Here is a 26,307-nt window from a genome sequence, read left to right as displayed (position 1 = left end):
AGACATTCTGCCATGCTTGGCAGTACCTTTACCTTATTGTGCCAAGTTTCCCTCTTTTGCAATACTAAAGTAGTGCAAGACAAGAATGCACTCCACTCAATTAGGATCTTTTTACACCTCAAGATCGGTAGCTAGTCGTGAACAGCAGGAGGAAGGCTAAATGACGCGGCTATTCAGCTAAGGGCAGCGGAAATTGGAGAATGGAAGAGTTTACACTGTGTCTGGCAGGGAGCCCGGCCTTAAGGGTCCTGGGAAAAACACATTAGATTCTGTCAGCCACAATGGGGGTTTCACGCCTATGGGCCCAGACTGCCTAATGTTTAGGTTCTCCTGTAACTTAACTTGGATTTTCTAAATCATTGGCAGCCACTACCCGCTAGAGGGCAGCAATCTTTGAGGGTATGGTACGACAGGACTCAGGACTAACTAATATTGTTAAAGGGTTTGGGCCTTTAATTGCCAGTAGAGCCCACTACCGAGGGCTCTAAGGATGTTAGAATATTCCCTCCCTAGAGGGCAGAATGTTCTAATTTGTAAAACAAAGGCCTCACGGAGCCTGAGGGGGTTGAAATCCCCTCGGGCTCCGTGAGGCCTTTGTTCACAGCAACAGCTGTGAACAAACATTGGAATGTTGGAGTTTGGGCTTCTATCGACCTTTACAAGCCCAGATCACTCCAGTGTCTTCAATGGAGCGCTCAACCTTCCAGTGTTCTAATATTTGTGCATGTTTTTCTCGGGCTTAGATAGCAGTACAGCCCTCCAAAACGATTTACTGGGTAGTACCTCAAGGAACTTGCAAATGGAACCCTCTAATGTTGTCATGCGCACTGCAGAATGAGAACCACGAGATCTGGTTGAGTCAGGTTGGCATGTTTACACTGACTGACAGTGACACAGAGATCCAAGTTTAAATTGAAGTCACTGATGTCCAGAGTACTCCCAAACTTAGATCTAAGGTATGTAATTCAAAGGTGCTCTAAGAAAGTGATTTTTATGCTAAAAGTAAAAACTCCTGGATTTTAAGCCATGTCATGGTTACTCGGTTTGGGCTGTTTTTGGAGGACCTCCCATAGTGTCTAACCGATTTTTGGATTACTCCCACTATGCTATTGTTCTTGACTCTACCTTCTGTATATGTTAGACGTGAGTCCTTCCAGTCCATTTCGCATTGCTTATAAAATAGTAAAAACTCAAAGGAATCTGATCACCAAACAGAAGAACCTAACAAACATTGGCAAAGCCAATATATATCACCTATGCAAGCTTTTGGCTTTGACAATGTTGGTATGGTATCGTATTATGTGGCCTGTCATTGTATAGTACAAAATGGTATGGCCAGACATTGTATAGTATAGTATTGTATCATATGGTATGTCTTGTCCTTGTTTAGTAAGCAAAGGTATGGCCTGTCATTGTATAGCATGGTATGGTATGATATGGTATGGTATGTCCTGTCATTACTTAGTATGTGAAGGTATGACCTGTTATTGTATAGTATGGTAAGTATGGTATGGCCTGTCATTGTAAAATATGGTACAGTTTGGCCCGCCATTTTAAAGTACAGTATGGTACGCCCTGTCAGTATGGTATTAGCTTTGATTGGCCTCTCATGGTATGATATGGTATGGTGTGGTATGGCCTGTTATTGGATGGTATTGGATGGGATAGGTTGGCCAATCATTTTATGGTATGGTATGGTGCACTGTCATTGTTTAGTACGATATAGTGTGACTACGGTATAACCTGTCATTGTATAGTACGGTGTGGTGTGGTATTGTATGGTCTGTCATTGTGTAGTATGTTATAGCATTTCTTGTAGTACGGTGTGGTGTGGTATTGTATGGTCTGTCATTGTGTGGTATGTTATAGTATTTCTTGTTGTACAGTACGATATGATCTGTCATTGTATAGTGTGGTACAATATGGTCCTTCATTGTATGCTATGATATGATATGGCTTTTGATAGTATTGTATGGTATGGAATGGTATGGCCTATCATTGTATAGTATGGTATGCTATGGTATGGCCTATCATTGTATCTCCTCCATCCTCTTCCTGCCTTCTTCTGTGCAAACAGGAAGCAGGAAGCACCCGGATTCCCAGGCTCCCCTTAGCCTATCACAACACTGCAATGGAGTGTTGTTGTGATTGGGTTGAGCGCAGTAGTTCGGTGCTAAGCCACGGGATGGGAGCCTGGGCATGTTCTCCACCCAGGCTGTACTGCAGCCTGGGTGGAGAACATGCAAAGTACGCATGACTGTTTGGCCGCCCGAGAGGGCTGGCCAATCAGTAATTGCGCATTCACAGAGTGCCCATCAGTCCTCCCTCCAAGGGTAGCAGTTTGTTATTAGAGACAGCGGTCCCTATCTAGGTGAATATACAGTCATAACCACAGAACTGCAGTCAGAGCTGGGTACGTTAATGTCCAAATGGAAAGAATTATATTTATTTACACATTAAATAACCAAGAACGAACATATAGTATCATGCAGTAAGCAGGAAGTGACAGGGTACTTGAAATCAGCCGATTTCCAGATCTCAGGCATATAGCTGTAGAAGTGACTTTTGGTGATACACAAATTACAATTGTCACAGTTGAGAGAACATCTTATGCTCCACATAAATCATGAGTAATGGTATAGAGTCAAGATGTAGTTGTCGACAACGTTTCGATCCCCAATGGCGGCTATGGGATCATCATCATCAGAACAAGAGAATCAAAATGCCTGAGAGATTGCTGTAAGTCCAGGATGCGGACCACAAGTATAGGTGATGTACAAGGGCCGGTGTTGAACCCATGGCAGCTTGTATTTGAAAACTCTGTTGAGCCTATGTCCATTAATGGTGCAAATAACCCAGCAGAGCCCATCCCTTTGGCAGGCAGTATGTGCACTTTAACTGCTGTGTGCACACAAGCCAGTCCCAACGCTGCTTTCATGCTGGTAACCAGCATGAGAGCAGCCCTGGCATTGGTTGGAGTGTGCTGGCTCACCGTTCATACTGGCACTAGGGGTCTGTGCTGTCTCCAGCCATCTATCGTAGCTCGGGTTGGAAAAGTTTAAACTGCACGTCAGGCTGACCGTCACAAGATGGCCGGCCAAAGGTACATGCGCAGCTTAAACTGATATAGTCAGGCACCCCTCCTAACTGCTCCCAGTCGGCCAGCTGACAGGTAAGTGAATTTCTTTTACCCCACCGTCACCTCCACCCCACTGCTGCTTCCTGGGAGCAGCCGCCACTGCTTCCAAGGGGGGAGACAAGATGCCAAAATAATTTCAGTGTATCCATTACCTGGTTTCCGAAAGCTCAAATTTGTTCTACTAAACTTGAGTCTCTGAGGAAGTTGTGGGTATGGGACCCGCCCCAAACTGGATTTTAGTGTTAGATGTGGAAGGACACTAGGCACAGTAGAGCAAACTCCTCACACACACCTCCAGCCCTTAGAGCCCAATTTATGAGTGGCTGAAGACTTTGGCCATCTTGAAAATGCCCAAAGTGGGCAGGGTTAACCCCAGTAACCTTTACCCCATTGATTAGGGTATCCCCAGGGACAATTCTCACCCACTAGCTCATGCTCAGAAGGGATTGAACCTGCTATTTGCAACCTGAACAGAGCCATTGGGGTCTGGACCTGCTCTCCCTCCTATACCCAAGACAAAGAAGTGAACTCCAAGGGTCGTAAGACTGACCTCATGTTAAATCTTCAGGGACACAACAAGCTACAAGAGGTCTTTTCCTGTAACTGCCCATCTGCCAAATGGCAACTGGACCTTTATGGAATCCTCCTGTTGGCCTCTACCTTCAAACCTGTGATTCTCTAATTTCCTCTCCTGAAATCCTGGGGGCTTTAGAAGTGTACTCCTGTTGTAGATTGGGATTTAAAGGACTAAAGGACTAAAGTCAGAAGGCAAAATCTTTGATGAGGACGAACCTGTCATTGACTCTTGCGCAGTCCCACAGTCAGTGTCAAATTTCACCTAGGTCCTGTTCTACTCGAGCCATTGACTATCATTTGCTCTTTGTGCTTCTTGGCGCTATTTCTACTTAAAAATTAAAAATGCATATCTCTGGTTCTCCTTATTGGATTTTGTCATTTTTATGTACTTTTGCGCATTAAAGTTAAAAAAAAAATTCTCATTAGTTTTGTGATTTTTATTGTTTTGCATTTCAGCTTTATTACTGTTTAATTGCAAATACTTTACACATTGCCTCTTAGTTAAATCTATCTGCTGTGTGTAAAGCTACCAGGGGGTTGTGCGCAGGTTAATTCAATGACTTAAATGTTTGTTTGTTTTTAACAGATTTTATTGATTTCACATACAAGTATGGGGTCATGGAGTCACGCCCCTGCCAGTCAGCAACTTTTACAAATAGTTTACTTCGGATATAAGTATGGCAATGTATAATTTCCAAAGCAGCAGTCCCTTCTAGCTGTGGGATTAACACAAAAGTTACTTTCTAATCCGCACTTGCATTTGTATGCAATTCCAGCTATAAACACCCTTCCCAAACTGCCCACCTCCCATCCCCAGGCGTGTCATTTAATTCGAGATCGTCAAGGTGTGGGAGACCTACGTGTCTAGCGGGGAGACAACATAGATTAGGAGAGCTCCACAGAAGAGCGCGACCCAGCTAGGTAACACAATACCATCTCTGGCAGTTAGTCTTCAGCCCCTATTAGCTCTGCCTCTACCCGCGCAGTAGTCTGCAGCCACTGGGGGGTCCCCAATGGAGGAGTCGTCAGTATTGTCTTCGGGGGATTTGAGTGCTACGACCAGCGCCTCCCAAGCTCTCGCCGCTTCTAGCGCCTTCTCACTCCCTTTGCATTTTGCTATCTGGAGTCTGATTACTCCTTCACATTCAGCCCATTTAAGGAGCTCTGCTTTCGACCTTGCTATGCTTGGACCCTGCTTCGCTTTCCATTGCATGGTGATATTTCTCTTTGCCAGGAGAAGGTCCAAATACACAAACTTGCTAGTGAATTTATTCTTTGACGTGTGAGGGAACCTGTGTAAAATGCAATGTTTCTGGTCGGCTCAATTTCCCTGGCAGTGAGAGTCGACAGTAGCGTTGTTAGCTCCTCCCAGTAGGTGTTGACGAACGGGCAGTCCCAAAACATGTGTGTAAAATTTGCACCTTCTGCGTTGCATCGCGGGCAAACCGCCAAATGGGTTGGGAAGAAGCTATTGAGCTTTGCTGGAGTAAGGTATGCTCTATGTAAAATGTGGAATGTACTAACTGGAACCTTGCATTCCGGATGCTCTTCTAGGCTCTCTCCACCACCTCCCCCTAGGTTTTCTTAGGAATATCCTCCCCAACATCAGTTTCCCACTTGAGCTTCAAGTCAGTCAGGGGAAGTAACGATTCCAACGTCATTCGCCTATATAGGCATGTCACTGCTTTGAATGTACCTGCTGCCATTACCACTTACTGCAAGCCAGCGACGCCTTGGGCTCAGTGAGACCCCTTCCCAGTGCTTCTGGATAGCGGCAGTGAGGGCTGTGTACAGCAGAAACCCCCTCCGGGTGGGATCATAACGAGTTTGGAGATCATTAAACGTGATCATGGCTCCCTCCTCCTACAGGTCTCCTATGCTAGCCAGCCTTTGTTCTGCCCAGACCTACAGCCTCTGCCAGTTACCTCCATGGGGCAGGGCCTTACACATAAGTAAGGGGATTTCCGGTGCATAGGGACGCCTAATGTTAGACCGCCACAAATACCTGTTACAGCACTTCCGTGCAGTATTGAGCTCCACGGTGAGGATAGTGGTCCTGATAGGGAGCATCAGTATGATGCGGGATAGCAGTGGTAGGGACGCCAATTCCTCTCTGCACTCTTCTTCCCCCCTGGTGCCGCTTGCTACCTATTGCGTGAGCCACTGGAATTGCACTGCCAAATAATAGGTCTCATAGTCAGGGACCGCTAGGCTGCCCTCCACTCTTGGTCGCATAAGAGTAGCAAGCGCCACTCTACGTCTACCAATGCCCCATATGAAGCTTGTAATCATTGATAGAAGGTGTACGAAGTACTTTGTCGGGATCCAAACATGTAAGGTCCCAAAGAAATATAATAGCCTCGGGAGGGTAATCATTTTAATGAGGGCCACGCGGCCCGCGACTGATAACAGCAGGGAACCCCAGAATTCGAAGTTGCTTTTCGCTCCCCTGATGGCCTTCCCTATGTTACCCTCTAGGATGTCTTCTTGGCTGTGGTATATTTGCGTGCCCAGGTATGGTAGGCATCTGTCTTTCCAGGTCGTCCCTCAGTTTCTGGTGGGCCTATTCTGCCACTTCTCGCAGGAAACAGGCAGGACTTCGACCAATTCACTTTCAATTCTGCAACACTACTAAGTGGATCCGCCCATGTACATTGAGCCCCTGGTATGCCTGCCCGACATGGCCTGTGCTGCCACTGGCTCAAAAGCCAGAGCAAACAGCAGCTGGGAAAGGGGGCACCCCTGTTGCGTTCCCCTGCCCATGCCACAGGCGTCTGAAATGAGCCCACCAGTTTTTTTTTTATTCTGTCAATGACTTAAATGGTTCATCTTGAAAAGGACTGTGGTCATTACTAGAGGTGGATACTTACACCTCCCTCAACTAATAACCCAATTTCTTACACAAACTATCATCAAAAACATTAATGCACTAATAATATGATACAATTTATTTACATTTAGTTACACCTAAACTAGGACCGCTCGAGAACGGAAATCAGAGAAGGCAGATGAGCTATTTTCAGGCAAATATTGGCCACAAGCTGTTATCTGAAGGTGAGGACTTGAAGTCTAACGCATTATTGGGGCCTCGGCCATTCCAACTAAAACCATCAAAGAGAGCCACACTTCCTAATGCATAAATGTCTTCTGCCAATACCAGCTACCATCCACCAGCCAGGGAAGGTACCCTAACAATGCTGAGAGATCCGAAGGACATAAGCCCTCATTGGGGCACTGATGACATAGTAATACTGAAGATGATACCTTGGCACTGACGCTAACCCATGACCTTCAGCAATTAACTCTTCCTTGGTATCAAGTACTCACATGACACAGAAGGCGCTGTGACACTGGCAATTACTTTTTTTGTGAACCTCAATCCTCTTCTGATAACTCTGACCTGAAGAGACTCATATTGTATCAAATGCACAGATATCAGTTCTCACCAATTTTTAGACAGGTCTGATGGGGTGCTCAACCAATCAATCAGAAACAACATACATATTTCTGTCTCTAATCATAAGCTTGTGGGTCACTGTTTTTAGTTGCTGTCAATTTCAGGGCAGTTTCTCTGACCGAGACAAATAAGACAGGAGTCATCCTACCCTTCCTCTCCCTTTTCTTCCAACTTGGCATTTTATATTGTAAAGGATACAAAGTAGAAATTTTGAGAAGATCCAGAAACCTGTAGAAACATAATAAAGACTCTTTGAAATGGAAAAAAGTCAAACATGGTACCAAGTATGAAGCTTGTGATACTAGGAAAATGTGAATTGTGACTACTGCTGATAATCACAAAAAAAGACAGGGTGGAACTAACTGAGCAGATACAAGTAGACAGCGAGTCCAAGCCTTCTCTAGGAATCCCAAAAAAGTTAGTCAGAACTAAAGAGTACAGAAAAGTAGTTACTTAATGTGAATCCATCTGATTCAGATTACTTTTTCAAATGACTATACTCTATGACTACAGCATGAAAAATATTTTAAGATGAGGATTGGTGGAAGAACCTTTCATTTATGAGTTTCAACTCCATGGAAATTTTCACCTCTTAAAGAAAACCTCGTATGACCTGGAAAAAAAATCTGAAACCCATATCTTCTACTCAGCCTAAGGCGGTCAAAGCTGGACTAGAGATCTTGGTTCCACAAAGTTTTCTCTTCTTTTCCACTTATCTGCTCTTAATTGGTCAGGTGCATAAAACCAGATAAATTCTATCTGGGCTTCAATGAGACTTTTCCATCTACCTCCTTATTCCAAGACAGCTCCCTGTAGCATCAGATCATCAAGATAAAGTTCCTATCAGAGCCTGGACTATTTTTTATTGAGGAGGTGTGGAGACAAAGAACATTTGTTTTGCTTACAACGCTTGCATCTTTTTCCTCTCCCCCTGGATCTCTGAGGCAGCTATGCAGCATTTATAAATAAAACCCCTAAATAAAATTCAAATAAATAAATGAAACAGAAATTGTAGAGCAAGAATCACTGAACAGTATGTGCTAAATAGGTCTTTAACATTGATTGGGAGTGTAGTAGAGATAGTGCTATGCCCTTTCCACAAGACCTGAGTTAGTAGTGTAGTACAAATGATGTTTGCGCCGGTGTTACCTTTGTCACCACTCTATCTTAGACTACTATAACTGTGATAAGATATAGTGCTGTTTGGAGCAGTCTGAGTGTAGGGCAGAGTGAGAGAATGCTATGGAATTCCAAATCCTATCTTTGTGGCACATGACCAGTTTCACTTGTTGGTGATGTAACTTTAGAGTCTATTGGGACCTACTCACAAAGGCATATACGAGCAGGTGATACGGTACTCCAATAGTACTACTTCACATCTAAAATAAGAATATTCAGGGAATATTAATCTACAGTTTGTACAAAGAGAAAGGACAGTGTCCTCTTGCCACTTACTAATCGGGAGTTGGAGATTAGGACGAGTCACAGAGGCAATTATGAGTAGTGAAGTAGTCCTCCTGTACTACTATGACAATCACTCTCAAGGCCTATTTGAATTGACCCCAAAACCTCTAAATTGAGAAAAAAAATTGAATATTTATGGCATATTCATGTACAATTTGTACAAAAAGAAAGGACAGCGCTGTTTTTGCACTTTTACTAATATGAAGTTGGATATTAAGGGTCTTTAAGGGTCACATTCACAAAGCCATTTATGAGTTGTGAGTAACATTCCTGTGGTACTATAACAACCATTTTTAAATATTTGAACTGACCAAAAAACATCTAAAATGGGAATATTTCAAGAATATTGATGGCAAATTAATACAATACTCTTAAATACCTTTGTGAATCGGCCGCTATATGAACACCTATATTGATAGTTAGAAGTATGATTGGAGTTCCAAGTGTTTTGAAATATTTTGCTTACCTTCATATATTTGTTTGCAGTTGCCTTCTCGTTGACAGCTCTCCAGCCCTCCTCCGGTGCATTTTCCTCTTTTAAATCAACGTAAAAGCCTGTCACTGGTGTGCGACCAGCATAAATGGGAGACTTCCATAACAAAACCAGTGAGTTCTTCCTGACCTCAGTGGGTGAGAGGTCATGTGGTGGTCCTAAAAGGAGAAGCATGCAAAAGAACATCAAATTAGTCCCCCTTCACAACTTATTGGGTGCCATGAAGGTGGCAAATGATTGGTGTCCGACAATAACTAGGAAATGCATGCAAGTCTTGTCCAGTATCCACAGGTGAGTTAGGCATAAAGATGAACATCGGATGGGACATTTTGCAGGCCTTTGTTAGCAACGGATAATATAATTATGACCAAGGCCCTAAAATGTGTCTAGTGCATCTCTGGTATTTAATACATTTAATTCAATGCTTGGATTCCATGACTACCCTTGTCCCGACAGCAATACTGCAACACAGAGGGAAAAAGAGGAGTTCGATCAGCACGTTTAACCTAACACATGCCGCAACAACTGGGTATACCACAGGCCAGTGTTTTCAATGCTTTTAATTTACAATGGGATGGGCAAAACAATTGTTTTCCATTTGATACAGAGTATTTATGTATTTAGATATGGCTCTGAATGATCTAATAAATATAACAATTTCTGCAAGAGATTTGTCACCATGTTCTCAGAAACTAAAAATGTGGAAACCATACCCAACAATCACCCTTTTGTGTCTCAAAAAATCTCCGAATATCTGCTTGAGGTGGGGACTTGCTTCTGCATCATGAGACGATTTGCACTGAAAAGGCTACACTGAAACTACAACTATTTCTTGGCAAATCTAAATTGAATCAACAGAATATTGTAAACAATTGTATCCTGTGCTCATTAAACAACTCATATAAATCAAGATGTAGGGTGTGTAACTCTAGCAACAACACACATTTTGGCAAAAATGGGGAATGAGTATCAAACAGACTGAGCTTTATGAGCCAACAAGTGTACTTTTCTGGAGCAGTGTTTAACGATTTCACTACTATTTTATATTTGAATGATAATGGATTCCACATCTCTTACTATGTTCGCATCCATACATTTTTCCTGGCATCCAATTGTGAGTATAAAGGTAGCATTTTATTCTGCTTAATTTAAATAATGAAAGGTTATCCCTTCCGACATCAGTCATACATGTAGCTCAGCCCACAGAAAGGGCTGTCTCTTGGTATGCTCAGTAATGCATGTCATCATCCACCAATTCAGTGATTATCATTATGCCACAACAGAAAGATGGGATTGAGATGTTTGCAACATAAAGCATTACACAGGCATAGTCCACTAAGCTTTCTCAGCAGCCAAACAGATGGTGGCTTAAAGATATCCTCACCTGGAACACCAATGGTCCATTCTTCACATGTGAAGGGTTTGCTCGGCTCGGATGCCACACCAACTCCAGCCACGTTAGCAGCAGCCACTTGGAACTGGTACACCTTGTTCTCTTGCAGGTTCAGTATCTGCAGCACAAGTCACCATATCAACATTTTGTTTTTTTTTAAATATTTAAACATGTGAATGCCCTACAGGCGAACATAAAAAAATATTAAAGGAGAAATACATTCTAGATGACAATTGAAGAAGAAAACTATATAAAATCCTATAATATGCCAAGTTCTATAGACATATTAAGGTCCAGATGGGTTGAGGATGTGGGCCAAATCGATGAAACAGTTTGGAATGAAGTCTTGCTATCCCCGAGGGAAGTTACAATATGCTAGGGATTTAGATTAGTCCAGTATAAGATTTTTCATAAAGTATACTCTTCACAGCCACAACTCATGACGTTTGGGAGAACTTAAAGTGAAATGTGCAGAAGGAGATGTGGTCAGAGAGGTATTTTTCAACGGTCTCTGTGGATATAACAAAAAAGTGAAAAATAATCAATGTCTACATCTACTAAGATTCTATGAGAAAGAAGGGGCCCCTACAATGTGAACAGTTAGCTACTCGTAGGGAAGGTAAACTATGTAGAGAAAAGCAGCGTAGCTAAACTCTAAAGGGATTGATACTCCCTAAAATAGAATCTAAACACAATAATAGACCCTTTAGAGCAATCAAATAAATGTGTGCTGAAACGAAAATTTATACAAAAATCCTTTAGTTTATTATATATTATTTGTTTTTAGTATATTTTGTTTGTTATTTGTATCTTTTATACACAGTTCATTTACTTTTTTGATTCATTTTTTACATTTTAAGAATTTAACTTTGTGTAATCCCTGGTTGTCAAAAAAACATTAATAAGTGAGAATAGAAAAATTTACATAAACACAATCACATATATACATTAAACCCCGTGATATACGAAAATATTCAGTTGTTGGTAAATTGATGAAGGCAATGCGGTTGAGTGGAACTACGCGCGTTTCGGCCTGAGGCCTTCGTCAGGTGACCGTCATTCGTATATTAAACATAAATCACAAACAGTGTTTTGAACCTGATGGTTCTGACTGAAGGACCCCGTCTCTGCGTCGAGGATGGCACCCGCACGGGATGTCAGGTCTCTGCTTATCGAAGGATCAGCCTGCAGAGTCTCAGTCCAGGCTGGAAGGAATTTCCCACTCTGTCTAGCGTAGTCCAAAGCGGCCCTTATCGTAGTTCCACTTACATCAGGGGCCGAGGGATGATGGAGGCAATTAGGGCGAATGCGCCTGGCAATAGATCAAAAGAGTAGCACGTGGCTCTGGCTGGATACAGTCCTCCAAGGCAGATAGCAGAAATGTTCCTGGTATGTACTGTAACTGTAGTGTCTACTGCTCCTCAACGCGGCCAACCCAACATCGTCCAGATCGCGCTGCCTGCCTCTCTCGCTTGGACACTTTGAATAGCGGCGGCTGTGATCCACTCCACATTCACAATAAGGTCAAGATGCCTGTGCCCAGGGATTCCATGGGGGTGCTGCTGGAAAAGTGGTGAGAACAAGATCCAACTAGACACACAAAACTCCTGATGGATGTAGGACTGGCAATTGCCAGGTGGCACACTGCCAGACTATGGGGAGGCAACAATTTGCCTGTAATTGCTTAGTGATGCTCCAACATGCAGTGGTGCCGGGCATGGAAAAAAGCAGTATACATGAATAGGGAAATGCCTGAATAAACTAGAAACAATATAAGGACCATGGAGACAATTAATAGGTATTCAATAGCTGATACGTTTGGTTCATGCAAATGTAGTGGTTAACTGTTAACCACTACATTTTTGCAAGGTTAGATTCACATTACTATGTATTTTTTTCATGTAAGAACAATACTGTCCATGTAAATAGACTGTGACATAACTTTGAGTGGAAACATATTTGAGATGCCAGAGCAAACTGACCATAGTTTGATGAACTGTAATGTTAAAAATGTTTTACAAAAAACAAAATATACATTCTTACAATAGACTGCCATTTCTTGTCATTATACACACAAATGACAAAGGTGCAGGTAGAATACTGCATTTTTAAGAAAAACATCATGTTGCAGAGAAAAGACCTGACAATCAAAACAAGACATTGATATCCTTGTTGGACTTTGTGGTCCTGATTCACAAAGGGCCTCAGCACTTGTGGCAGAGGCCCCACAGTGGTTATCATTGCGAAGATTCTGCTCGACTATGGAGTCTTTCCCACAACTGTGGGTCTACGCCCCAAGTGCAGAGGCCCTTTGTGAATCAGGATCTATTTGTGTAAATAACATGTGCATCTGAAAAATAAATAAAGTAGATGATATAATATACCTGTTTGCAATATCCATGCACAGTTGTGCAATAGTAGATTAATGTACGAATGTCAGTGATTATAGATTGAAAACATCCTTAGCTACATTTTAACTAAATGTAGAACTCATGGAGAAAAGTCTTTAGTGTGAAATGCTAAAATGCAGCACAACATCAACACAATGCCTTTGCCATAACTCATGAAATTAACTTTTAGAAATAGAAGCACAAATATTGTGCATATGAAAGCTAGTTCATGGTTGTGTTTAAGAGACACTTTAAATAAATAAGTCAATAGAGTAATGAATCAATTTTTTGAAATTTGCTTATTTATTTTTGTGGTAGTTGAATCTAAAAGCAAAAAAAAAGTTACTTACTAAAGTTACTTAAAGTTAAAAGTGTATTCTTTATGGCATGATCCATTCACATTTTGTTTTCAGTTCTTTTCCATCTTTAGATATCATTAATTTTCTATTCTCGTCAGCCAACATGTATTTCGTAAGAGATCCATTTTACAAAGGCTTCAAAGATTTTTGGTAATCCACCGTCTGTTTCTCAACAAATAGTTTTTCAAAGCATTTCCACTTATCAAATCCTTTGTGTCCACATAGCAGTCTTCTTGTTCATATCTATTTAGGAGCTGGAGTAGGGAATATCGAGGTTACACAGTATTGTAACTAAAATATCAAGGACCAAAATATCGATAAGTGCACAGAGGAAGGTATAGACTTACTATACTTAACTCCACATCTTTGTACCTTAGAGATAATATATATATCGTTAGGTTATGTATTTGTGGCGATGGGTATAGAAAAAATACTTAGCAGTCGATATGTTGGTCCTCTGATATTATGGTCACCCTATTCTGTGGGATGTATGACATAATATCGAAAGACAAAATATAGACATACAAAAATATCAAAGCAAAAATATCGACATCAAAAATATCGAAGTTGTATCTACATAAAGTTAAGTACAAAAATATCGACAAAAAAATATCGTAGTACAAAAATATTGAAGTAAAAAATATCGTTTTTTTAAATGTATTAATAATAATGTGAAAATAATTTAAAAAATACATATAATAATTTTTTTTAGATATAAACATTAAAACATATTTAAAAAATAATAACTAATACATATACATTTAAAATAAATTAAAAACGACATATAAATTAATATATATACTTACTCCATATATTGCATCAGTAAGAAAAGTGTTGGATAGCGTAGGGGTAAAAATTACTATTCCCACTCCAGTGGGGGCAACAGTGGAGAAAGCGTTGGATAGCATAGGGGTAAAAATTACTATTCCCATTCCAGTGAGTGCAACAGTAGGGAAAGCGTTGGATAGCATAGGCTTAAAAATGACTATTCCAACTCCAGAGGGTGCAACAGTAGGGAAAGCGTTGGATAGCGTAGGGGTAAAAATTACTATTCCCACTCCAAAGGGTGCAATAGTAGGGAAAGCACAGGATAGCGTAGGGGTTATATTAACATACTTATCAATTACATATTTTTTTATACGAAAAAAGATCTAATATTTTATTTACAAAAATATATTACTAAATACCAAATATTTATAATTAATATTTACTTAAATAAAAAAAAATTACTTACCACACTACTCCCCCTTCAACACACAACACACAACACATACAAAAAAACACAATTAATCTAAATATCAATTAAGAACAATTAATATTAACAAATTAATGTAATTATAAATTAACGAATTGACAAATATTAATTACCAATTAATTAATATTGACCAATTAATGATTAATTAACAAGGAATTAATTTGCAATAAGAATAAACAATATTTATTAATAAATTATTCATAATTAATATTATAAAATAATTAAAAAAATTAATAATAAATACCAATAAATAAATACAATTGCTTTAATTAATTTGATTTAATTATTTCACACCCTATTCCCCTATAAACACACAACCCACTACACATAAATAAATGACCTAAAAAATGTAATTATCATTTAATCACTTAATAATAATTAATTACCAAATAATTATTAATTGACAATAACAAAAATAAAAAATATTAATACATTAACTCTAATTAATTTAATTAACTAATTAATAATAATTAATTACCAATTAATTACCAATTAATTATTCATCAATAATATTAAAAAAACATCATCATTAATTAAATTACTTCCCACCCTATTCCCTTATAAACCCACAACCTGCTCTGATACTAAAACGCAAAATGTAAACAAAATTACTAATTTCTAAACATACATTAAAAAACATGTTTAACAAACATATAGAAATACATAATAAAATACATAACACTAAACAAAATTTAGATGTTAGTAACATCAATATATATGATATCGATATTACTAACTTCGATATTAAAACCATCGATATTACTTACCTTAAAGTCGATATTCTGTCCATCGATATTGTTGCACATCGATATTCTGTACCATCGAAATGAAAACATCGATATTACTGTATGTTGATATTTTAATTTCGTTATTTTGGCTACTCACCTATTCTGTGATCTCGATATTTTGAAACTACACCCTATTAGTGAACATACTTCTGTTTTATTGTGTCATTGATGGCATTATTTTGATGTTCTCAATATGAACTTTCTAGCAGGTTAAGCCCTCGATAGAGCGCTCATTTTCTTGGGGAAAGCTCTTCCAAATAAGTTGATTTAGAACTTTAAATAGATGTTTCATTTAATTCTGCTTGGTTTTGTAAAAGGAGCCAAGATTGAGAAGTGGGAAGGGTTGTGCACTCGCTTCCCTAAATAACAAAATGGTAGCCTTGATCATTGAAGGGGAAACATTGCATTTGCCAAGGTTTTATGGGTTTGATTCACAAAAGACATCTCAGAAAAGTTGTAAATTAACTCCTGGAGCTCTACGCTTGAAGCACATTTCCAACAATCTTGGGAGTCAAAAACTGTAATAGATTTCCAGTACTCACTTGTGAAAAATGTAACCTTGCAGAGTTTCCACCATTTAGAAAAAGGCCACCTGCGCAATTGTTACCTAATATGCGGTTGTACATTTAACTTTATTCCCTCCACTAATATTTTTCTTTAGAGAAATACATTCTTCCAAACTCACTTGTGTCACATGTTACACCTACCTATGCCAGAAACAAATTTGCAATCGTTTCAGTTGTTTAATACTACCTGCTTTGGGTATATGAAAACCCACAAACCCATGTGTTAGTGGGTTTTCTCTTACACCTGCAGAATACCCATCCATGAAATACCCAACTACCCAACCATTCACATGCCATTATGAATGGGACATTTCCACCATAATTACATTATTTGTGAATATGTAAATCAGTCTTTTTGGATTCTGAAAGTTAAATGTTTGCATTCATGCAAGACCTTAGGCACACAAGGGGTTCGATTCCGATCCTGGGAAAAAAAACGTCTGTACGAATCATATCCGGAGCCCTCGCCGTACGAATCGTAAACATGCCGGACCGGGGTATGACGATACGATTCGTACGGTCCACGTCAGGTAATTAAGAGATAGGTAACTCAGACAGAAGAAATAGGTCCAAGAAAGAAAAATTACGTTTCATTTTACGATCTTAACAACACAGAATTGGCATTGTCAAAAATAGTCCAGATGCGTGTAGTACAAGTTAAAAAAAAGCCAATGACCGCCTCTGTATTCCCTCTCCCTACATGCCCCACTTCTCTAATGATATCATTTGGGATAGGGTGGGTAGCAAGCAATACATCGGCACCAACAAAAGATGTACAGGAAGTTCCTCTATGGTCATTCCACTTTCCCCATATCGTCGCCCATTTTTTGGGGCTGCCCCTCCCCTGATACACCACTTTCTCAGCCAGCATGCACTAATCCATATCCCGTTTCCAGTCCCCCAGTGGTGCTTGCTCTGCCCCCCACAGATGAGCAATAATTTGTTTGGCTACCATCAGTCCCAGTGTCATCCAAGTCTGTTCCATGCGATTTAGATCCATTGCATATTTAGACATTTAGGAGGTAGCAGTTTGCAGAAGCGCCCATGTCGCTCCCAAAAAGATTATTCATGTAATTGACCACAGATTCCAAATATTGTTGTATCACAAGGTAGCTCCATATAATGTGGAACATTTTACATACTTGGCCTCACTTCCTGCGACATTGTGCATCCAGTGCCCTGCCAATTTGTACCATAGTAGTGCATGCATAATAGGATCGATGTCGTATTTTTAGATGCACTAGACAGAATCTGGACAGTATACCCACTTCTCTCAGGAATGCCGGGGCCTCAGGACACTTGCCATCCTCAAGTCCCTCCGAATCACACTCCCATTGTTTACATAAGTTTATTAGGTATCTGGTGAGTTGCTGATTATTTTTTGATATGTGAGGGAGATTGCTTTACGAGGCATGGGAGTGTCCTTTAGTGGGGAGCCTGTCCTCTAGTGGGGACAATTCAGGGATTACTGATCCTGTCAGCAGTGCCTTCTGTAATGCATGCTGTATCTTTAAAAAGCTATAAGTTTCAGTGAGTGCTAGATAGAACTCGTTTTCCAGTTCAACAAAAGGGATGACTCCTCTTTGTGCCCAGAGATTCCCCACTCTGGAGTGCCCAATGAGGTCCCACTTAACAAATCCAGGCCGCGTCCCTAGTGTGCCTAATCCCCCTGTGTCCCACAGGGAGGTAGTCTGAGTTATCTTGTCCTGCCAGCCAAGTGCATGAAGGGTGAGTGTCAATGCCATTGGACTTCTAAAAGCTGTGTGGCACGACCTACCGTATTGAGCCCTGAGATAGTCTCCCCAGTTGCATAATGAGCCTGCCCATGCAGAACACATGTTCGACTGTGAGGAGGTAAACCCAGTGATTAACGGCGGTTACCTGCAACCCAATAATATTTCTGGATATCCCGCAGGGTAATGCCGCCATCATACCAACCCCTCATCAGTTTTCTAATGGCTATACTTGGGGGCTCCATCCCAAAGCAGTGTACGAGTTTCACTTTCTATTGCTTTCAAGTAAGAGGCCGGCACTGGGTAGGATGTTCTGTGCAACGCATACAGAAAACGAGGCAAGGCCATCATTTTAAGAAGTGTGTATGACAAGTGTGTAATGACAGGTGTAGGGACCTTCAACATTGGACATCGCGCCAAAGGCACACAAGTGATGGTAGCAGATTATTATTATACAACATGTTAGGGTCAGTAGTGATGTTATGTTCCATATAGGTACCCCAATATAGGCTCAGGTAGTCACCTAACCCTTCACCTATATTCTCCCTACCACTGCACTGCATAACGGTTCTTAATACTGACCTTTTACCTAGTTACAGTAATCTCCAAAGATGACATGGAGTTTTCATCGACAAGCTTAAGCCTCATTCATTATGCATGAGGATTCCTGGAATGAAATCACAGCTGGACAGTAGGCCCACCATCTCCTGCATAATAACTATGCATAAGGGTAATTTATTCCGTCATCCTTGTCCAACATTACACAGCAAGGTATATCCCCAGGGGGTACCACTTTGGGTATATATACACCATCTCTGACTTATAGTTACAGGAGAAAAGGACTTCCATGCAGACACACTGGCACGAGATGCTGAGGCTCCTGCACGCAGACACTCCAGCACGCAGTGGTCTGACATCCGAGACCAAGACGGGGTCCCACAGTCTCTCACTTTGGTAATGGGGTTGGCTTTATCTTAGAGGGATTCTTGGTTTTACACCCAAATACATGCTAGGTACATTCAGGTACATCTAGTTATGGACGCATCATAGGAGTATACATTTTACTGTCATGTATTTTATATACTTGCCTTTCTTCATTGTTTTAGTACGATGGTAGACATCTACCATCCTTTTACTCTTTCAGTGCTTATTATCATTTGAATCTGTTACTGTCTAATGATTGTTTCAGCACACCTATTTTACACTAGAATGACGCTGGTTCAATAAATGCTTATTGAGAAACGTCCCCACAGCTAATTCTGTGTATCTCTCTGAGACAAAGTGAGAACGAGTGAATGAGCGAAAAGTGGCACTGTTTCCACGATTCTGAGGGATCAGGGTTGTCATGTTCGATGGTTGCCAAGAACTATTCTCTCCTTGGTAAGAGGAATGTCTAGTGGCACTGTGAGCTAGCTGGTATGCAGGCTGACATATCCGTTAGGAGTGTCCAGAATCAGTCTGACTCCAATCCTACAGTACATGTTGTTTAAACGAGCAGATCTTATATAGGTTTATAGGAGCTACACAACAGTGATGTATGTTCCAAAGTATCAGAACCCGCCCACAATGATTCTCACCTCACAGTCTCAGGGAAAACTTGGTATGTCCCTGTGGAGGATGCATATAAGGGACTTCCTCCAGTTGATGGCATAGCCTGAATATTGGTCAAACTTGGTAAGTATTTGCATAATTCTGTTGAGTGTAAAGACCGGGTTTGATACGTGAAGCAGAATATCGTCTGCGTAGAGCAATATTTTATCTTTCCAGTCGCCATTCTATTGCAGCCCTTGAACCAAGGGGTTACGCCTGATCCAGCCTGCAAGCAGCTCCAGGATGAGAGCAAAAATTAAGGGTGAAAGCGGGCAGCCCTGCTTGGTCTTGCGTTGGAGACAAAATATCTGAGATACACTTCTGTTCACTTGGGCTAAGGGATCAGTGAAGAGGAGCCTTATCCACTTCACAAATCGCAGGCTGAAACCCATCCTGGTCGACACCTCAAGCACGCAGGGTTACTCGATCGTGTCCAATGCCATTCTGGCATCAAGCAAGATCTTAAGGGCGTCCTCCTGAAGCCCATCGGTCTGACCCAAGACACTGTGGAGACGCAGCAAGTTATGAGTGTAAAGCCTGATTAGTCGAGATGAATGGGTGTCGTGATCATCTCGATCAGTCGGGAGGCCAACACCTTAGCCAATATTTTAACTTTGGCATTCAACAGCAAAATTGGCTTATTGGAGGCGCATTCCTCAGGTGGTTTACGGTCTTTATGTATCACCACAATACTGGTCAACCTCTGATCCCAAGTTTCGACTTTTCTTGAACATTCTCAGTAGGTAAGGGACAATTGTTTATGAGCCGGGAGTTTGTACAGTTCAATGGGCAGTCCATTAAGGCGCACAGCTTTGCCAGAAGATAAGCCACGGATTGCCTACACTATTTCATCTTCTGTGAGCTTCTCTTCCAGGAATACCCCATCTGTGTGTGATAGGCGTGTGAGCTGTATGTTTGCCAATAATTTATGAGATTCCTCCACCGTGGGGGTAGGGGCTGGGAAGTATAATTGGATGTAGTAAGCAGAGAAAGTGTCCATCACTACCTGTCTCTCACCACTGTCCACCTCACAGAGGCTTTGTTGAGTTGCTCAATGACTAGGCTTGACGGCATCAGATGCGGTATCTCTATAATACTTTTGCTTTAGGTTTAAAGTGTGCTGAATGCCCTCTTGCTCTTGACCAGTAAGCTTAAATTCCAGCTCATAAATCTCACGCTTGAGTGTCTCTAATTGAGCTCTTTTATCCTTTGTATGTCCATCAGCGAAAGGCCCAGTACCTTATTCACTGCCTTATATGCCTCCCATAGGGTCCGTGCAGAGTCTGCAGAGGATTAGTGTTCTGTGAAGTAGTGTTCTTGGTCTCTTGAAGGCGTTCTCGGATATTGGGTATGTTGAGGTACCAGGGATTGCGTACTATTCCTCGGTGATCCAGTCGGTTTTGGAGGCCGTACAGCACCTATAATGGGGAATGATAAATGATGCTCCTTGCCAAGTGGCAAACCTCACAGAAGTAGGGGAGTTGATGAGCCAGAGTGAAGATATCAATCAATGCAGGAAAGACTACCATGTGCCCCTCAATGGAATGTCGTGTTGTGTGGTTGGATTGTGGGAGCGTTATGTATCCATGAGGCTGAGAGCCGGCAGGAAGTCATCCAGCGGGCGACACAGGTACCTTGTCTGCCTGGGGGGTCAGCAGTCGCTCTCCTCGCAAAGTGCCATGTAAAAATGTCTGCCCATCAGCAATATGCTGTTTGGCAGGTGGAGAAGAAGCGGACTCAGGTCAAAGAACGCAGTATCATGCAATCATGGAGGGACGAAGATGGAAATAATGTTAATAAACTTGCCCTCCCACATTAGAGATCACAAAGATCTTCCATGTCCAGGCCAAGTGTGCTGTATGATGAGTGGCAACGTGTTGTGCACCAGAAAGCTCATTCCTCTAGAACCGGTGTGTCCCCGCCGATTCAGTGAATGATATGTATACTTTTAAGATGTATTTCTTGGAGAGAACTACCTTAGAGGAGTGTTACTTAATGTATTGTAGCACTACCCCTTGTTTAATTTTGTCTTCTAGTCCACTGACATTCCAGGAGTGTTACTCGATGGTTGGTGTAGTTACAGTAGAGGTCATAAGAGTTTGTGAGTATCGGGCAGTGTTAGCATGTATCTAGCAGTGGGATGGATCAGAGGTAGGGACAAGAGTCCACACTGAGTGATCAGACTGTGTGCCAGGGGCAGCCTGCCACAAAAATACTGTTGTAACAGAAACTCAACAAAAACATCAACTGAACCTTCAAACCACCCATTCCTGCCTCCCTGCATGGCAGGCTTTGAACTGCCTGCCCTTTAAACTTTGCAGAGCACCTGTCACACCCCAAGCTGGTTCCAAGTGACCCTCCATCCACCCCCCATAAAGTTGAAAAATATATTTGTTACCGAAATGATGCATCTTCATGTGGAGACCCTTCGCCACCTACTTCGACGGCAGCCAAATGCAAGACTTGTGGAAAACTGATAATGCATTTAAAGCAAGTTTTCTGCCCCAGTTGGAGTTGAGTCGCAGCTGTTGGTCATCGGATTCACTATGTCGTTCTGATGCGCCGGCTTCCCACCACTTCTGCCCAGTCTGCGCAACAGTCCCTCCAGACTTTACAGCCAATCCCAAGCATCATCAGGAGTTGTAATGCAAATGCTACTTACCAGTATGCATCTGTTCTTGGCATGTAGGGCTGCTGACATTCATATCTGTGCATAGTCCGCCACCTAGTGTTGGGTCCGGATGATTGCACATTGTTGTCCTGGAAGAGTCTTCGAAGTATCACGAGATAGGTGGCTCCTCCCCTGGACTACAGTGCGCATGGGCATCGCCTCCATCCCCAGATTGTTTTTAGCCATTGGCAGAGATGGAGTGAAGAAAGTGAGTGATGACCATGCTATGAGCATATGTGTGTATATGAATAAATACTGCAGCTGCTACAGGCGCCGGGGAGGAGGGTGGGCGATATGAATGTCAGCAGCCCTACATGCCAAGAACAGATGCATACTGGTAAGTAGCATTTGCAGTTCGAGGCATGTGGGCTGCTGAATTCATATCTGTGCATAGAATACATAGCAGTCCCTCCATTAACGGCGGCCGCCCGTGCCAGCTGCAGCAGTCTGAAAAAGCGTTTTTAGAACAGCCTGACCAACAGCTGCCTGCTGTTTGGAATGCACGTCTACACAGTAGTGCTTAGTGAAAGTATGTGTGGTAGACCATGTGGCTGCTCTACAGATGTCTTCTAAGGGAATGTTACCTAGGAAAGCCATAGAGGCCCCCAACTTCCTAGTGGAGTGGGCCCTCGGTGGGATAGTGAGAGTGCGCTTAGCTTTAGCGTAACAGATCTGAATGCACTTTACTATCCATCTAGCAATCCCCGCTTTGGAGATTGCATTTCCCTTGTGTTGTGTGGCAAAAGCAACAAAAAGTTGTTTGGTTTTGCGGAAATCTTTTGTCCTGTCCACATAGTACATCAAGGCCCTTTTCACATCAAGAGTGTGGAGCATACGCTCCGCCAGCGTCTCTGGGTTCTGGAAAAACACCGGCAATTCAATTGTTTGGTTTATGTGGAACTGTGAGACCACTTTGGGTAAGAATTTAGGGTTAGTGCGGAGCACCACCCTGTTAGCATGTACCTGGAAGAAAGGTTCTTGGATGGTGAGCGCCTGCAGCTCGCTAACCCTCCGTAGCGATGTAATTGCTACTAAGAACGCAACCTTCCAAGTTAAAAACTGGAGCTCACAAGAGTGCAGTGGCTCAAAGGGAGGACCCATCAGCCTTGTAAGAACCACATTGAGGTTCCATTCTGGAGCTGGTGGAGTCCTTGGTGGAATGACCCTTTTGAGTCCTTCCAGAAAAGCCTTGATAGCAGGGACCTTAAAGAGTGACAGGTGCTGCCTATTCTGGAGGTATGCTGCCATAGCAGACAGGTGAATGCGGATGGAAGAGTACGCTAGATTACATCGATACAGGTGAAAGAGGTAACATATGATGTTTTGAATGGAAGCATCTAGCGGGTCAATGCTGTGGTCCACACAGTAGATGACAAACCTCTTCCATTTAGCCGCATAACAAGCTCTAGTAGTGGGCTTCCTTGCCTCCCGAATGATGTCCATGCAATCGGGAGGAAGATTGAGGTAGCCAAACTCTAGGACTTCAGGAGCCAGATCGCCAGGTTGAGCTGTTGCGGATCTGGGTGCTGAATGTCGCCATGGCTCTGCGTCAGAAGGCTGGGAGTGAGATGAAGCCTTTGATGCGGTACCACGGAGAGTTCCAGAAACGTGGTGTACCATGGTTGGCGAGCCCACGTTGGAGCAACCAGGATGAGCGTCATCGAGTGTTGCCTGAGCTTGCGTGCCACCAGCGGTATCAGAGGTGCTGGGGGAAAAGCGTACGCAAATCTGCCTGACCAGTTCATCCACATCGCATTGCCCTGTGATTGGGGGTGTGGGAACCTGGCGGCGAAGCTTTGGCATTTTGCGTTCTCCTTTGTGGCGAACAGGTCTATCTCTGGATGACCCCACTTTTGGAAGTACGGTTGGAGTACTGATGGATGTATCTCCCACTCGTGCATCTGATGGCTGTGCCTGCTGAGCAGATCTGCCATTTGATTGTCCTTGCCCGGGAGATGCTCTGCCATGAGGAAGATGTTCCTCTGAATGGCCCACTTCCACATGCTCTGAGCCAGATGAGACAGCTGTGGAGAGTGTGTACCTCCCTGCTTCTGGATGTAGTACATGGCCGTCATGTTGTCCGTCCGGATCAACACGACCTTGTTGCACAGATGTACTTTGAACGCCTTTAAGGCCATGAAGATTGCCATCAGTTCCAACACATTGATGTGCATCTTCCTTTGCTGAAGTGTCCATAGTCCCTGCACAGTGTAGTGGAGTCCATGCGCTCCCCATCCCTGGAGAGAGGCGTCCGTCGTCAGGATGATCTGTGGGACAGGCTCTTGGAATGGTCGGCCCTTGCAAAGGTTTTGTGGATTCCACCAATGCAGAGAGTTGTACGCCCGACCGCTCACCAACACTAGGTCTGTCAGTTGCCCATGAGCCTGAGTCCACTGACGTGCTAGGCACTCCCGAAGCGGACGCATATGTAGTCTCGCGTGCGGGACAATGGAGATGCAGGAGGCCATCATGCCTATCAACTGCATGAACACCCTCGCTGGAAGCGAGTGTTGGGGTCTGAATCGTTGGATCAGCGCCTGGATACTGGCGATTCTCACTGAATTCGGCTGCGCAGTGGCTGCCAGAGTGTCGATTGTCGCGCCCAGATACTGTCGCACGTGGGCGGGCTGGAGATGGGACTTTGGGTAGTTCAGAGAGAATCCCAGATCGTGCAGGAGGTGAATGGTGCATGACACGTGGTCTACGCACTGCTGTTCCGTCTTTGCTTGAATGAGCCAGTCGTCCAGGTATGGAAAGACGTGGACGTGCTGGCGACGGAGATGCGCCGCCACAGTCGCTAGGCAGTTCGTAAATACTCTTGGTGCCGTGGTGACCCCGAACGGCAGGACTCTGAACTGGTAATGCTGGTCTAAGATCGTGAATCTGAGATACTTTCGGTGGGAAGGATGCAGGGGAATATGAAAATAGGCATCCTTCAGATCCAGCGTAGCTAGAAAGTCCCCCTGTTGAAGCAGGGGAAGCACCTGCTGCAATGTGAGCATATGGAAGTGCTCCGAGTTGATGTACCAGTTCAGGGGCCTGAGGTCCAGGATCGGTCTGAGTGATCCGTCCTTTTTGGGGATCAAAAAATACAGGGAGTAAACCCCTGTTCCCCGCTCTTGCAATGGAACGAGCTCTATCGCCCCTTTTTGCAGCATGACTAGAACTTCTTGCTGCAACAAGGTCAAGTGCTCGCCGGACATAGCACGGCTTCTTGGCGGTATGTTCGGTGGAATGGACGTAAGTTCTAGACAGTACCCGTACTGGATAAGAGACCTCACCCACCTGTCCGTGGTGATGGACCTCCACGCCGGCAGGAGCTGCTGGAGTCTCCCCCCGACAGGTGTCGTGTGATCAGGGGGCAGTGACAAGACGTCACTGCTTGTTGGTGGTGGTGGACCTGGAGCCATTGTTTCCACGTCCCCTGCCTTTGATATTATTGCCTCTGTAGCCACCCCTGCCCTTGTTGTTGTTATACGAGGGCTGGGTGTTACCCTTGTAGTATTGTGTGGACTGGGATGCCTGTCCCCTTGAGGTGCCTCTTGAATTGGAGCGGCGAAAGGAACCACCCCGAAACTGCTGACTTTGTAAAGCCCCCATAGATTTGGCAGTTTCGGTATCTTTTTTCATCTTTTCTAGGGAGGCATCCACCTCAGGGCCAAACAGATGGTCAGGATTCACTGTTTGACTCAATATCGTGGTTTGGATGTCGGGTTTGAACCCCGAGATTCGAAGCCAGGCATGGCGTCTAAGTAACACACTTGTATTGATAGCCCTGGAGGCAGTGTCGGCCACATCTAGGGCACATTTGATGGATGCATTTGTAATGAGTTTACCCTCCTGAATGAGCATCTCTCCCGCCTCCTTGTATTGGTCAGGCAAGTGTTGCAGAATGGCCTCTAATGTGTCATAATGGGCCCTATCATAACGTGCAAGCAGGGCTTGGGTGTTAGAGATCCTCCAGATGTTAGCTGCCTGTGCAGCAATGCGTTTGCCTGATGCCTCAAAGATCTTGGACTCTTTGTCTGGGGGAGGAGCGTCACCAGTAGTCTGCGAATTCGCCCTCTTCCGAGCGTTGGAAACCACCAGGGAGTCCAATGGCAAGTGTCCCTTAATATACGTGGGATCCGTGGGCGCTGCTTTATATTTCCTGTCGATGCGAGGGTTGACCACCCGCGCCCGGGTGGGCTCCTTGAAAACCTCCTGTGCATGTTTCAGCACCCCTTTGAGCATCGGTAGTGTCTTGACTTGCTTTTCGGCTACTGAGAAGGTGTCGAATAAGAAGTCCGCATCCACGGGGTCCGAGTGCAGTTCGACGTCATGGTTCGCTGCAGCTCTCTCTATTAAGGCATTGAAGGCCGCCGAGTCCTCTGTCGGGGACGTCTTGGCGGCGAAAAGTTGAGTGTCCTGACCCGACTGCGGGTCTTCTGCGT

General features: G+C 43.2%; 1 protein-coding gene across 5 annotated transcripts in view; it reads right to left on the bottom strand.

Annotated features, from left to right (window-relative positions):
• MYOM1 (myomesin 1) overlaps nucleotides 1–26,307 on the bottom strand; it is a 736,755-nt gene that overhangs the window by 336,207 nt on the left and 374,241 nt on the right. For all 5 annotated transcript variants that reach the window (XM_086965593.1, XM_086965594.1, XM_086965595.1 and 2 more), the window contains 2 exons: nucleotides 10,514–10,640; nucleotides 9,103–9,287 (listed from right to left, as the gene is read on the bottom strand). In XM_086965593.1, the coding sequence (XP_086821719.1) occupies nucleotides 9,103–9,287; nucleotides 10,514–10,640 (312 nt within the window). The remainder of the gene's footprint in view (nucleotides 1–9,102; nucleotides 9,288–10,513; nucleotides 10,641–26,307) is intronic.

This window comes from Lissotriton vulgaris, chromosome 4_1, assembly GCF_964263255.1.
Source record: "Lissotriton vulgaris chromosome 4_1, aLisVul1.2, whole genome shotgun sequence".
NCBI classification, from domain to species: domain Eukaryota; kingdom Metazoa; phylum Chordata; class Amphibia; order Caudata; family Salamandridae; genus Lissotriton; species Lissotriton vulgaris.
This window is presented reverse-complemented; position numbering and strand designations above follow the sequence as displayed.